Source organism: Eublepharis macularius, chromosome 5, assembly GCF_028583425.1.
Source record: "Eublepharis macularius isolate TG4126 chromosome 5, MPM_Emac_v1.0, whole genome shotgun sequence".
NCBI lineage: Eukaryota > Metazoa > Chordata > Lepidosauria > Squamata > Eublepharidae > Eublepharis > Eublepharis macularius.
In genome coordinates, this window is record NC_072794.1 from 49693191 (window position 1) to 49709486 (window position 16296).

The 16296-nt window shown below is 41.6% G+C and overlaps 1 protein-coding gene across 1 annotated transcript in view; it reads right to left on the reverse strand.

Annotated features, from left to right (window-relative positions):
* The window catches only part of LOC129330325 (hornerin-like), a 78741-nt gene extending 64451 nt beyond the window's left edge, over nt 1–14290 (reverse strand). The window contains exons 1-3 of the mRNA XM_054980355.1: nt 14207–14290; nt 4034–4229; nt 2039–2175 (exon numbers count right to left, since the gene is read on the reverse strand). Of these exons, the coding sequence (XP_054836330.1) occupies nt 2039–2175; nt 4034–4229 (333 nt within the window). The 5' untranslated portion in view covers nt 14207–14290. The remainder of the gene's footprint in view (nt 1–2038; nt 2176–4033; nt 4230–14206) is intronic.
* Nucleotides 14291–16296: the final 2006 nt, after the last annotated feature.

Sequence of the window (16296 nt, forward strand, 5' to 3'; positions counted from 1 at the left end):
ACTGAGAATATGCTCCGGAAACACTGTAGATGTTATAGATTATTCAGAGCAAACTCTTGGTTCATTTCAAATGCGGTGCTGGCCAGGCCAGGAATAGTATTAAAGCACCATTTCTGGTAAAATTGTTTCCCATTTCATGCATTGTGGAGTATGCAGGCTGGGTATAGAGTACCCACCCTGTGTAGCAGTCATTCATGAGTTGCGGGTTCTTTTCAATTTCCCCAAACCCGCGCCCCGATTCAGACCAGGACTGCAGCATGCACGGAGAAAGGGATTCAACCTTCTACCCTATGCCATTTCCTGACTTGAAATGGGAAAATCTGTGAGTATCCAAGGGAACATATGGATTTTCTCATTGAGCCCAATAGTGCCCCCTGGACAGTACAGGAGGAAGGGCTGAAGCCCAGTCTCCATGCATACTGCAGTCCCAAATTGGGCACCATACAAATGGTAATTGAGGAGAAACCACAATTCATGTGAGACTGACAGGGTTGGGACCCCACATCCAACCTGCTGCTCTATGTTCTTAATCTTGTGTTGCTGATCCTACTCTTCTTGACATCCACTAGTTATGTCTACTTTAGCCCCTAGTGAACAAAACTGTAAGCAATGCTGTCAGCAGACAGTCTGGCCTTTGCAGGCAGACCTAGGTACATGCAGAGCTTTGTCTGAAGTCAATGGAAAAGCCCTTCCAGACAGAGGAGCTCCACCTCTCTCACAGAACTCTCACGCCAACAAGGAATTGTTAGGTCAGGGCAAATACATTTCCCATAAGCCACATTCTTTTCACGACACTCAAGAATTTTTTGTTCTGAAGTAATCAGGCATACAATGAACTATAAACTAATAATTCTTTGGCAAAGCCACAGATATTTAGCTTGTAGAAAGTGTGGCATTATCCAACAACATTGCCCATTGGACTATTTCTCAATGGAAATAACACATATGAAAATAAAAAATGACCACATGTAATAAAAATAGCAGTGAAAAAAAAACAAATTAAGTTCTTGAAAATGAAAACAAAGTAAACCAAAAGTGTACATTTCTCATGTGTACAGCTCTATTTAACGGAGTTTCTGTTATAAATAACAACCATGTCCCTGAAAGGATTTGACTCTTTTGACTCTGTCAGCTTGTCGTCTTTGAGAAACTGACATTTTTGACATTAAATTTGTTAGCACTGCATATACTATTCTTGAGGGATTAAAAATCAACAACATTTACATTTCTCATCAGATCTTGGGCACTGCTCAGGATTATTCTCACATCTACAGCAGTCAGTTTGTTTAGATGCAAAGAACCAGCAGCCTGGTTCCATTCCAGTTCAATACATATAGCTGGCTTGTCTGAAAGGATCAAATGGATGATGAATTCCATGACCAATGTGTTTCTTGTGCATATATACAGCAACAAACACTATTACACTGATGATTTGGCAAGTGATGTTGTGATTTATAAAACACAGCTCACAAGGATTCCACAGTAAGCTGACTACAAATGTTTCATGCAATATTAAAACAGACATGGCTTTTACCCCACAAACAATAAACAGTGATAGATCTTCCTAACATTCCTCTCTCCCCTTGCAGTCTCTTTCAAGCCACAGAAACGTTATTCTTGAGGTTGTAGGACTTGCTTGGACAAACTGCAGTGTGAGATGAAGGGCCTGCATTGAGGATGAAATCTCCCCCCTTTTTGCAAAGATGGAAGGAGGAGGAGGAGGGGTAATGTCACCCTTTCTTATCCTTCTTTCCATCCTGACCTGTGCATCTATTGACCCACGTGGATCCCACAATCCCAGGAATAAGTTTCTCTGGAAGATGAAAGGGACTGCTTGAGATGGAGAGGAATGTGGTTACCATCTGCATTCTGCTGTTGGGTTTGTCGGATAGAATCCAGCTATGGCTAGAAGAGTTGATCTTGCTTGAACAACAAGAAAAAGGGATTCTTGATCATGCATGATCTGGGCAAGGTCATCAAAACAGCAATATAAAACTCTATCATGCTATCTATCGAAGCTAAAGGAATAAACACATACCGAAAGGTTGTAACAGTCAAAGCCTTGTGTATTTGGATCTGTGATTTGAAATGAACCAACTGGGATGTTTTCCTCAATGTCTCGAGCCTGTAGCATAAACCATTTAAATCCAACATCTGGTGTTCCTTCAATGTTCACTGGAGAAACAGATGTTAAGAATCATAAGTATCATACATTATATTCTGCATTTTATAAGTGTTTTTATACCTCTACCTGTATGTATATGCTTGTAAATACAACAAATAGATATGCTTGTAAATATAACAAATAAAAGGTAATCCCCTGTGCAAGCACCTAGTCATTGCTGACCCACGGGGGGACATCGCATCATGATGTTTTCTTGGCAGACCTTTTACGGGGTGGTTTGCCATTGCCTTCCCCAGTCTTCTACACTTTACGCCCAGGAAACTGGGTACTCATTTTACCAACCTCGGAAGGATGGAAGGCTGAGTCAACCTTGAGCCAGCTACGTGATCCCGGCTTCCACTGGGATTGAACTCAGGTCGTGAGCAGAGCTTGGACTGCAGTACTGTGCCACGGGGCTCCTTAAATACAATAAATACTGCAGAGATAATATAAGACTCCAGTACTATCCCTCTTGCCAAGGGAACCAGCCTGGGTAAATGATAGCTCCTGGACTTATCACAACTGACATTCTCTCAGACACAGGACTATCTTCTGCTTTACCTCTTCTTAAGTTGCCAACTATGGTGTTTTTGAACTAGTGTGGGATCCATATTATTCTTTTCTGAAGTAGGGGCATACGGAATATCCAATTTGTTTTATAAGTCTCAAGTAAGAGAAATCATGCACAATTGCTATTCTGTAAAAAACCTAATAGTTAAACATCTCTGTTGTGCAGAAAGAGCTATTTAATATCAGCAGATTTGCAATATGGAAGCAAATGGCATGGACAACCATCAGAAGTAACCATTTTAAATGAGGCTCCATACATTGCCCATTTTGTGTGTACCAACTGTAGAAAAACAAGGATCCATACAGTGAACTCAAGCTGATGAACATGCGTGTGTGAACCAGCATTAATGTAAACCCATAACTTTGTCTTTTCTTTATGAATGATTGCCGTAAACATTTAGTCATATATGTCTACCTTGTTTGACTTTTATTCCTGTCAGCTTTAGAAAGTCAGAACCTCCCTATCAGAAGGGCATCTTGTTTCTGTTCTGACTCAATCACTATAGGCAACATTCTTAGCCAAGATGTGATTACACAAACTTTTTTGTCTAATACTATGCGTTAGGAATACAAAGCCAGTGATACACTGCAGAGAAGACTCAGTTTACAAATGGGGCACTGTCCACTGAATGGCCTCAGTCAAGTGATTGTTTCTCTGCCTAGCTGTTCATACAGGATTGCTATAATGACTAAATCACATCAGAAATACAAAGCACCATTTTTTCTTATGAAAAGTGCTCCAGAAAAAGTTGATAAATAATTACAGCCCCTGAGCTGTGCAAATCATATGCTGGCAAGTGGCTAATCTGAGATCAGCTGATAAAGTATAGGCGATGAGGGTAGGAGGCCATGGTCCCACAGATACCTATCGGCTTAGTGGCTTTGATGGCAGAGAGAGGGTGGGAAGCTTTGGGAGAAGAAGCTGAGGACTATGGGAGACTACAGAGGTCAACTCTCCCAAGTGAACTGAATTCTGAAGTGTTCGATGTGAGCGTCTGAAGACAAAACACTCTCTGAATCAGAAGGCATACCCAAAAGTGTTGTGTCTAGAGGCACCCTTGGATAGAGCCTTCTGAAATATAAGAAGAAACAGAAAGACTTGGGATTCTTTAAAATGTAGTAGCAAATGATTGTCAATTGAGGGATCATCTAGTGACCTGGAGTCTTATACTTGTTGGCATTTCTACCAAGCAGATTGTCAGGTAAATTGTACAAACTCAACCTACTGCCCTTCTTTCCAAGAAGAGGAAGGACTATAAGCCAAGAAAAGATACAGGAGGAAAAATGTATATCATTTACCTTTTACTTCTTTTCCTGGGTCATATTCATCTGATGACACAGAAATGTGATATGGTGATTCGGATTCCTGTGGTTCAACAGAGTGATTTGGCAACATCGATTCACAGGCTAGAGAAATATTCCCATATGGAAGGCAGAGGACTCGAGCGGTGAAGACCCCACAGAGCAGAAATGCAAAGAAGAGATATCGCTTCATCTTGGAGGAAAACAAACAGGCCAAATGGAACATGGGTGACCAAACACTGGGTGTAACAACAACAACAACATTCGATTTATATACCGCCCTTCAGGACAACTTAATGCCCACTCAGAGCAGTTTACAAAGTATGTTATTATTATCCCCACAACAAAACACCCTGTAATAGACAATACTACTACTATATGTGCACTATTATACAAATGTGACCCACCATATTCCAGGGTGATTGTACAGTTTGCTTAGCTAAGGAACCGAAAGTAGAAAGGGACTGGAAAGGAAGGCAAGAGGATAGGCAAGATTCTAAACCACAGCCAGGCCCACAGGCATATCAGGAATATCACCAACTCCCTCTGCCTGTGTCTCTTGTGACACCTGTGCTGCAGGTTGGTCACTTGCGTTAATAAAGCATTGTGCTGATGCACCACGTATAAGCAAAATCTATTCCTTAGTCTAGCTTGACTGGTATATCTTGATTTAAGGTGGTAGAGCATTTTCTTACAAGAGACTTAAATTAGTTTCTCCTGAAATCTGTCTCTAATGCAAATACACAGCACACAGTCTGCATTGATAAAATCTGCACTGACTGCTTTGATTTCTGTTCCACAGTCTATTCTGTTAACATTATTTGCACAAGAATGGCATGTGAGCGTCTCAATGAACTTTTAGTCTTATGTGTGAAAATTAGCCCCTTTGGTCATTAGAATTTTGGTGCTCCAAGCTCATATAACAGGAGAGGGTGCTACCCACAATCCTCCCAATATTTGTGGTTACCATTTTGTATGAATAGGGCAATACACATATTTTCCAATTTCAGTATGTGCACCTGCAAAATCTGGGTTTCTGATTGTCTATACTCAAGCTGGAAATTATATGTTGCCTTATCTCATATACTAATAGCCAAGTATAGACATGGGCACAAATCGAAATACGAATCAAATTTCGTGACGAATCTGGCCGATTTGTGTTTTGCGAAATGCATTTCGTGGGGCCACGGTTTTCACAAAATTCACAACTTTTTGGACCGATTTGTTCAATTTGTGAATGATTTGTGATGCCAGACAGGCTGGCGCCGATCCATTGATTCCCTAGGCAACATAGGCCCGGAATGTCTGCAGACCTTTTGTTGCCATTGGAAACCCCAGACTTAGCCCACATAACTTTGATAGGCAGCTCTCCCTGCCAACTGGAGAGCTTCCATTCTGCCCTATACAGCAAGGAGCAAGGGGGGATTAATCCCCTAGGCAATTGAGGAGATGGGCCTTCTACAACCATGGGAACACCAATCTCATCCCTCCAAACCCTGTTAGGCAGGTCTGTCTGCCAACCAGAGACCTCCTGTTCTGCTCTATGTGAGCATTTCTTATATAAGGCACAGCTCTCTGCCTCGTGCTTTTCAGTTCCAGTAGATTGAGGGAGAGGGAGGACCTGTTGCTGGGATTTGGAATGAGAGAGTGAAGTCTGGAGAGCCAGTTTGGTGTAGTGGTTAGGAGCACAGGACTCTAATCTGACGAGCTGGGTTTGATTCCCCACTCCTCCACTTGAAGCCAGCTGGGTGACCTTGAGCTAGTCACAGTTCTCTGGAGCTCTCTCAGCCCCACCCACTTCACAGGGTGTTTTGTTGTGGGGATAATAGTAGCATACTTTGTAAACCACTCTGAGTGGGTGTTAAGTCATCCTGAAGGGCGGTATATAAATCGAATGTTATTATTATTATATTATTATTTGCTGATGCTTTAAAAGACTGAAAAGCCTCTTTCTTTTTTCAGCTCTTGGCCTTGCTGGGGTGAGGGTGCCTTCTTTCCTCCACCCCACCCAACCCCAGTCTCAGGGCATTGCCTGGCTCTGGGGCCTAGCTTGACTGAGGCCTACCTTTTTTCTCTAATTGTATTTGCTTATATTTTTATTTATAGCATTTGTTCTTGCTGGCTTGCTGGGCGAGGGTGAGTGGAGTAGAGCCTGCTGAAGTTTCCCTGCAAGTTTGGCATCTCTGGGAATGAAGGGGGCCATTGAAGTGCCCTGGGTTCTGACGAATCATGAAACTAATGAATCATTTCACGAAACGGGACAATTTTGTGAAAGGTCATGATTCGTGATTTGTGGAATGTGACGAAACATGAAATGCTCATTTCGTTTTTTCCCCATTTTGTGCCCTTCTCTGGCCAAATGGCCCCAATCTGTGGATAATCAAGGCACCTTCTCTTATTCTCTCAAAGATGTGGTCATCCTACCACCACATATAAAATCATTCTTAGACAAAAAAGATGTAGAATTATCACCCAGTTTCTAATCTGCCCTTTTTGGGCAAAGTGGTTGAGAGAGCAGCAGCTAACCCACTCCAGGCCTTCTTGGACAGTTTTTGTGCTCTGGACCCTTTTCAGTCTAGTTTTAGCTAGTTTTCATATTTTCTGCTACCATAACCTATTATAGCTGTTTTCATTGCATATCCTAACTGCTGACCACATTGAATTTTGCTCAGTGAATGCCCTAGTTTATATTGTGTTCACTTGCACACTGAGGCCAGAAAGATTTTTGTATAAACTTAGGGGTCCCTTCAGACTTGCAGAAAAATCCAAAAAGTTAACAAAAATTGAGAAAGCGTTTTTAAAACCCAAACACATGAGCAGAAACAGCTCCTCTGTCCTAACACAGCTCCCAGTGTTGCCCCCAGCCTCACAGAGGGAGCGGCAATTGCCACTGAGGCAGCAAAGCTATCGGCAGGTGGTGTGGAGATGGGCTGTGGGGGAACTGGAGATGGCATGGCAAAGCTTCAGGAGGTGAAGAAACTGCTGCTGCTGCAGGTGGGAAGGAGAAATGGAGCCACTGTTGTTGAGGCAACAAAGCTGTGGGTGGTTAGGGGATGAACCAGAGCCACCACCATCGAAGCGCAAGGCTGCTGGGGGAGGGGCAGAGACAGCTAGAGCTGCCACCAGGGTGGTAAAGCAACGGGCAGCTGGGGGGGGGACCTGTTGCTGTGCCACCGTTGTTGAGGCAGTGAAGCTGGGGGGGAAGCTGGAATGAGAATCCCCCCAGTGATTCTTGTGGGTCCCCTCTTGTCCTTATGAAATGGCAACCATGCATATCAAAAGGATCATATGTATTTTGATCTCTTCTTAAAAGCAGTTGGATTTGCAAAATTGTAATGAGTGAGAAGGGCTATAGTATCTGATGTATTAATGTCAGGGTACTGAACAATCTTAAATCCAACTGGGGGGGGAATAAATGTTTGGTTATTCAGAATCCCACCCCCACCCCTTTCTGTAGGAAGTTGCTGTAGCATAGTGGGCAAGTGGTCGTTCTGTGAATCAAGCCCCACTACTGCCATGAGCTCCGCAGGTGGCCTTGGGTAAGTCACTCCACCCAGCCTCAGTTCCTCAACTATATTGGGGGGGATAATAGTAGCACCAACTTTGTTCACTGCTCTGAATGGGGCACTGATCTGCCTAGAAGAGCAGTATATAAGCATACTGCTGTGGTGGTTGTTATTAATTAATTAATTTGCAGGAAGAAAGGCAGGCTTAGAAGTGTTTTTAATTAATTAATGTTTTAAGCCTGCCTTTCTTCCTGCAACTTGCCACAAGGAGGTTAAGAAGAATGAAAACTTTCTGTATCATCACAGATAAAGTAAACATTAAACAAAAATAGCCATAAACATTAAAACAAGAACTATCAAAGGGCCAGCAAATACAACTCAATGCTCTCTTAACTGACCAATGGTCAACAAAAAGGGATGATGATAATGCAGAAAAGACTAGTGTCATTTTAGATTTTATCATCCAGCCGCTGCACATTTCCTACCACTGTGCTCAGCAAAGTTGGAAACCCTCCTCCAGTTTAAGGAGGCTTCCTCCATCCTCTGCCAGCAGAAGAGTCACTTAAGTTGGAGGAAGGCTCCTAAGGTTCGAGAAAGACTTCAACTGTCAAGAATGTTACAATAAACTAGGTTTATCTGATTTATGAATCGTTGTCTTAGAAATTATTACTTCTAACAGGTGTACTCTTGTAATTTACAACGAGCGAACATGAACAGTGCAATCCTATGGAGAGTTACGCCAGTCTAAGGCCATTGACTTCAATGGGCTTAGACTGGAGTAACTCTGCATAGGATTGCACTGGCAATCTCAGAAGGCAACTAAGTGTGGTATTTCACTTTCAGTGAATCATACTAACTTTTTGTTGGATGTTTAGCTATCTATCAGGATTTATATCTACCCAGAACCTGGACTGACAAGTTGATTCAGATCTCCTTCACTTCCTTTAAAAAGAGTCCATAATTACAAACTCAGATTAAGTATAGTCTTTCCCTATCTCTTTCCATTTCACAAGCACTGCTGGGTGGAAATACGCTCTTCAAACACAATCTTCAAGTGTTCAAAACACAGAACAAGGAGAACGTTATATACAAAATCCCACTAAAAAAAAAGGAAGTTCTAATCTGTGGATACAAGAAAGAAAAAAGTAGAACACAAAATAACAGGGTAGAAAAAATGAAGAGTTTTTATCTTATCAACCGGGAAGGGACTTGAGTTAACAGAAGGAGTCTTTGCTGCCTCCCCCCTCCCTCTGCAGCCTCTTCAGCTTCCTCCAAAGCCACCAAGGCTCTCCAGGGATGGCACAGGGTGCACTGGAGGAGATCCTCCTTTGTGTGAACGTGTGCTCCATTTGCAAGGGGGAGGGTCATTTCCACCACTCCCACATCCCACCTGCTCCTTAGCATCCCTTACTCTTGGAAGTGGCTCTAGGGGCTCTAGTGGGAAAAGTGGCCCTGATCCCTTCTGCAAACTCTGATCCATGAACATTTAATAGGATCCAAATCTATTTCTTTGTGCAAACTATATGACTACATTTGGAATACTTCTGCTTCCAAAAAAAACACCACAATTGTCTTGGATTTTTCCCTATTCACCTAAGACTTAACAGGTGTTGTTCACATATATTTAGAAAACAAACCTAATGCCAAGCCATGACCACCCTCAAAGGAGTCCTGTACATATTCTGTCTCTACCCTGAGGATCCTAAATTGGGTGGAAAGGCAGCATACAAATGTTTTAAATAATAAACGTTTTAAATAATAAATAATATTCTAAGCACAACTTGGCTCATTTCCTACAGGCTGACACAAAGAGATTTTAAGGAGAGCTGGGAATCCTGAGTACTCATATAGTACCTTGGAAGCACTCATCCAGTATACTGATTTATTGTATCCCTATAAACTTCCTGACTGAAGACTGTGTAAATTCTGCTGGCTGTCCACATGGCAAAAAAGCACATTGTTTTCAGTGGTGTCTATACTGGAAGCATTACCTGCAATGTCAGTGCAGAATCTCCTCAAGTATAGATACTCTGCTAAAGTATAGAAATTCCTGCATAGGTAGACCCTATGAAACTAGCAAGCCATCTTTCTCATACTTTAGCAGCTGTTTGGTGCACTCCACTGAAGTTAAATTATCAAATATTCTCAAATGAGATTATGAAATGGGATCATTGTGAATGGGGGGCAGGAAGCATGACTTACTCCTACTTCCTGTTTTTGAACTTTTGGGGTGTAATTTCTGAAATGGGTGCACTCCATCTTGTGAGAAACTCTAGAAGAGTAGCTATTTTTGTAAGAAAAACTAAGAGTCCTGGCCCACCACATAGAGCAACCTGAAACAAATCTATTCAGAACGTTACTCAGGTCCATTCAGTGGGAAAGTGTTCTTATGTTAGGGGTGAACTTTCAGGAGCAAGAGCCTACTTCATCAGATTCATGAAGGGGACAACAAAGATGCTGTGTGACATTACATATACAAGCACACACGTGCACATGCACATACAGGTTCATTGAAAAACATTTTTTGCTAGGCTTTTAAAAAAAATATATGAATACTGAAAACAGATATGTCATGCACGAGGCAATCAACTGAAGTAATCAAGATTTGATTGTAAGGAATCATCCAGGCCATAGAGGGAAGCGGCTCCAGGAATATCTAGTTCCATTTTGGATATTACAAAGAAACATGAGTAAGTTTGCTATATGTATTGTCGAAGGCTTTCACGGCTGGAGAACAATGGTTGTTGTGGGTTTTCCAGGCTGTATTGCCGTGGTCTTGGCATTGTAGTTCCTGGAACTAGTTCCAGGAACTACAATGCCAAGACCACGGCAATACAGCCCGGAAAACCCACAACAACCATAAGTTTGCTATTTGTTACCATTTCCGTTTTAGCAAGCATGAACTCCAAGCAAACAACATTCAGGAGTTGCTGAAGGTTGCCTGAACAGATTCCAATGCTGCGTTTTAGGTGCACCAGCTTACTTCCCAACTGAAACCAAGTACCTAGTGAATAATAAGTTACAGCGTCAGCAGATAAATTAAGAGATTGTGAAGGTTATGTTGAAAGAACTGAAACAGGCCACTGGAGGAGGGAAGGCATTGCCACTGTCACAATCAATAAAAGGGAGTGAGAGATCAGATGCTTGTAGAGGCTCTTTGAAGAAAACCAAAGGAAAGAGAGCGAGAGGGGCGGTCTCTCCCTGTGCTGGCACAATGAGTGACATTCACATGGGATTCCTCCATTGATGTCTTGCTTCAGTATCAGTGAGACAGGTGTGGTTGCACACTTTTCCTGTGAGTCTATTGACCTACCCCACCTCTAATTAAAATATAAGTACATCATGTGGGTGCTGCTCTATTAAGCGGCGTGATAAACAGTGATTTCATGTGATCTACTCTCTGTGTTGTTTTCTCTCTGACTCACCTGCTCTGTGCAGCATTTAAATTACACAGGTTTGGGAAATGTGATCTTAAAATAATTCTGCTGTGGCTCTTTGGCTATATATAAGGAAGCCTAACCTGGAATTTTTTGCTTTCTGCTTTCAGGGACATAAAATAGCCTCCAGAATGATGTTTTGAAGGGCCACATTACATAATAAGAACTTCCAGAACTTAAGGTACCACTGGAATCTTGTTCATTTTTGCTACAACAGACCTTCACCTACTCCATACCAGTGTCAGGTTGTCCATTTGGAATCCTAATCCAAATCGTTATCACATAATCCCAAAATCGGATTGTTCAGAACCTGCCCTATCCTCTTTTTCTTAAAGAAGCACCCTTAGACATTTCACCTAGGGTGAAACACCTGGAGCAACATGGCTGCCCCCTTCCTTTGCAACTTTATTTCTCACTCCAATCAGGTCATTTGCATCAAACACTTGATTTAATTTAAAAGGATGTAGCATACCCCTTTTCTCTTCATCTTCCTAAATCTGCTGAGAATGTAGGTTTTGGTGGGTTTTTTTTTGCAAAATTCCCACTTTTTTCTATTCATACTCTTCCTCCAGCAGTAATGCCATCCGAAGTCATAAGTAACACCTGAGAAGGAACTGGGAAGAAAGTAAACTCCCTCCTATCCACTGCTATAGGAGCTATTATAGAGGAGAAGGATGGCATATTAATTCATTTCTAGTCCATCTTTTTCATAAAGACTTACGGTGAATTGCAAAAATTTAAAATCATTCATAACTACCATAAAAGCCATTTACAAAATTACACTGTACATCATTAAAAATGCAACAGTAAAAGTAAAAAGCCATCATTCTGCACATTCTGTAGAAGGATTTAAAAAAGGAGGAACCTTCCTGACTTCATCAGGTTGGTTGTTCCACCATGTGGAGGCCGCCACAGAGAATGCTCCTGTATGGACAGCCACTGATCATATTCATTAGCAGAAAGGCATCTTCAAAAGGCCTCGCTGAGCAACACATGAGACCAGAACTATTCTCTGTATATCACACCACTCCTATAAGGGCAACAATAGCAGTAAAGTGGAGAATTCTCCCTTCCAGGGTACAACCAGCTGGGAGCTCCTGTGATATCATTTTTCTTCATTACGTCTACACTCTGTATTATGCCTAATATGCTAACCCTGTAATTCTAGTTCCAGTACACTGCTTATTAGATGTCCCTTCATTCTGATTGTATTGATTTACAATGTTTATTTGATGTCTCTTCATACTGATTACTGTGTAATCTACTTTGACACTCAGTGAGAAAGGTGAACTATAAATATAAGGAAGGAAGGAAGAATCCTCCCAGCATTTTTATAAGAGAGCTGCTGTAGCGTAGTGGTTAAGTAGTTGGGTTGCAAATTGGCACTCTGCTGGTTCAAATTCCACTATTACCATGAGCTCTGTAGGTAACCTCAGGTAAGCCACTCCTTAGTCCCAGCTACCCAGCCACAATAATAACACTGACAAAATAATAGCACTGACATTGTTCACCACTCTGAGTGGCGCCCTAATCTATCTAGCAGAATGATATTACAATAGAAATTGCAAGCACATAGGAGTCCATTACCACCACCACTACTCACCTCCACCCCCACCCCCCCGGGGCTCATCTTGAATGGCAAAACCACGCAGGGGTGAAAAAGATAAACCTTCTCACATGTATCCAATCTAATAATCCCTGGGAAAACGTGATCACAAACCTCCCAAAGTCTTGTCTAGTTAGACTCTCATACGCTTGTTTGAGAGAGCTTGTTGCACTAACATTTCTGAGATACCATGCTTGCAAAATTAATGCTGCATTAAAGAAACTTCAGTTCCTATACATTTGCCCAGTGCAACAGAAGGCATCACATTTGGTGGACTTTTGTTCTTAGGTATTTGCATGAGAATTTTCATTTGTTCAGTAATAGTTAAACACAAAAATAGTAAATGAGATGGCTAAAACTATTCTACCATTTGCTATTGCAAGGTCTGTGTATAGTGAGGGTAAGGAATCATATGATTAAAACCTCCCTCATATCTTTTAAAAACCTCACTGTGCACTAGGCTTACCTGGTGCATTTGGGGCCCAAATTGATCTGCTGTGAAGCAAGGGAGTGCTCTCCGGGAGATGCAATAATGTCATTCCCAGGAAGTGACATTGTCGCACTGCCCTGGGAGCATGCCTGAGAGGTCTGTTCCCATGTCTTTCCCCTTGCCAGCCAGGTGAGTGGTGGCAAGGTGCAGAGAGTGAAAGTGGGACATCCCCCATACCACCAGAGGACTGGTAACCCTATCGTGTGCACAAAGTTAGATTTTGGAGAGGAATGCCCTAGCTTATCCTTTTCTCTAAAACTAGTTCCGTGTGTATATGGAATTTCTTTCTCCTTATAGTAGCATTCTGCATTGCCTTCATATGCAGTTGAAAATGGTATAGCCCACTGATGGACTTACAATGTCATCCCAAGCAGAGTTACACCCTCCTAAGTCCACTGAAGTCAATGGGCTTAGAAAGGTGTAAATCTGCTTAGGGTTTCAGTGTTACCAGCTCATCTGCTAGTCACATGACATGAGCAAGATCTTAACAGAGTTGGATGGGGGAAGTCACGCAATCACTTTCTTCTACAGCTGTAAAAATAATAATTTTGTAGAAAAGCACAAAGTACAATTCCAAATATTACTAAAGGATGTTTTCAGGTACTGTCTTTTTGTTCTTTAGATATGGAACCTGAAAACAACAAACTCTGTAAGTGCAAGATGCATACTACAGTTAGATCACATCTCAGGAGCCTTGCCCTCAACCACGGCCTTAGCAGAACAGCCACCTCAAACAGCCGCCCCACCTGTGAGTTTGCATGGCTTTATTATAATATATAAGCTTAAATAGCACCATTTCAGTTGTAAATACCGCATAATACCATCTAAAAGAGAAAAAATTCACTCCATAGGGAAAACCTCAATGAAATCATATTTGTGCACAAGAGAAAAAAACCCCATTCTTTGCATTCAATCCAGTCCAAGTTTCTTTTGACTGCCAATATTTTCCTAAATCTTTCAGGGCTCGCAAAGCAGTGCCCAGTTTGTTTCCCAGCACAAAACAACCTTCCCCTTTCATAATTAAATCCTTGTAGAATATCCATTAAGCAAACCAGTAGTATGGGAAAGGAAAGCCAACAGGTGAAATTGCATTGCCTCTCCCTCTCATCCCACAAATTCCAGCCAACACACCTTTGTCTCGTCTTGAGTCTTGCAACCAGGAGTAAGCTTGTGGCCAGTGTGCAGCAAGTACCGCCCTGGAGTGCAAGAGGACAAGCAAAAAATGACAGAGAAAACAAAGCAGAGGTGGGAGGATCTTCCAGTCATAAGCAGGGTGGGGGAGGAAAATTAGCCAATCAGCGGCACTGGCATCGCCTCCTCAAAAATTAGAGCATCAGAAGTGGAATCCTCCATCAAAATGTGGCAATATCCACTCACACTGTTCATGAGTCATGTATGTATTCCCTGACCTTCAAACTACCTGAATTGAAATGGAGAGATTGGACATGGAGGCTGGAAGAGAGATTTATTTGAGCCAACATTTCCAGCTGGGATCCTGTTAAAACAAAGCACCTGAGACTGTTCCTGTGAAGTAAAAGGGACAATTAGAATTATAGTGCAGTTGGGAATACATGCCTGTTTTCTAGCTTTTTACTAAAAAAAATATGTACGCCCTTTAAGAACCAGTTCAGGACTTCGGTTGGGAAGGAAGTATGTTGTATATCTATTTCATAAATAAATCCGTAGGGATTCTAAAGTTTGTAAAAGTATATATAGGAGTAACTGAAGGTGTGGGGAAAGGATAATCACTAGGGGGGCATAGCTGTAATTTCAAGATTCAAAAGGACCTATTTCTCAGCAGTTTCAAATTATATTCATTTATCAATACATACAATGAAGCTCAAAGAGGTTCACAACAACCAATGAACCTAAAATAGGTAGAAAACAAAATTTTTGTTTACAACAAATAGGCAGAAAACAAAAGTATTGTTTTCTAGTTTTTCACTGTTTTATTTTTTTCCTCACACTCAGATGGCAGAAATAAAAGACGTCCTAAGGCAGCACAGGGTGCAGCCGTTTGCAGTTCTCTAGATCTTTTTAGTTTGGATATATTTCCAATTTTGCTTGTACAAAGCTAGGGCATTTATACTTTTACATAACATAAATATGTACAGTTGTACATGTAGCACAATTTTATATGCCAAGTAAGTTATAAATCATGTGTTTTTCTTATTGTAGTAACTTAAGTTTAGGCTTGATAACAAAGTCAATATTGCATATATTTTAATCCCCCCCCCCCCCCATTTTTCTCTTCTTTTCCTCTTATAGGTAGGCTATAAATTAAGTCAGTCAATCAATCAATGCTGGTGATGTTGCCATCCTAGGAAATGTTATAAGAAAGTGTCAAGAGGCTGCTAGTGCATTCCTGTTTGCTGTGATATTGGTGAAGCAGTTGGGTGAGGCTTTGAGCAGTGAAGTTTTGTGGCTCTGTCAGCACCTGCAACCTGAATGCTTCAATCACATCACCTCCGTCTTCCCCTTCATTTGGCTCAGAGGAACTTATTATTAACTGCTATTAAGCATTTTATTGCAGGAGTAACTAAGGCTCAAATCCTTTTGCACCAGCTATTGAACAAACCGAAAACAATTAGCCAGTTTCTGCCCTGCAGAGTTACCACAGTAATGTTTTATTTCTGTTTGAGCATGGACCTTTTCTTGCATTCTGATTCTGTTAGTTGCATGACAGTGCTCTACAGATTATTCTTCACTGAAATTTATTGAAATATATGAAGCCCTATTTATTTAAATAGAAAAAATTCTCTTCCCCACCTCTCAGGGGAGGCATTTGTCCCAGCCCTTAGGACTGGCACATGGCAACATGTAATGTCCAGTTTGGTATTTAAACTGCAGTGTTCCTTGGTGTGTGTCCTCATGCAGTGTAGGTAGAGGAACACCTGAGAGGGTTTTAGAACTTGGTGCATCTCACACCTCAGACTGTCATCGAATTTATTCACCCATCTCTCCCTTGATCAGCCAACGTGGGTGTTAGCTGGTCACTTACGGGGCAAATGGGAATTTGCTTCCCATGAGCCATTTCCTATCCACCTTCTATAATCAGATGAACCAGAAATTGTCAATATCTCACTCACTCTGCATTGTCTTCCATGCAGGACCCTAATTGGTCTTGTATAGGAAATTAGTTTAGGCAGCCTTTTTGAATGGTGATGAACAGAACAAGTCTACTTCCCTTTACACTGTCTACCTGTCCCCCTTCTACCATA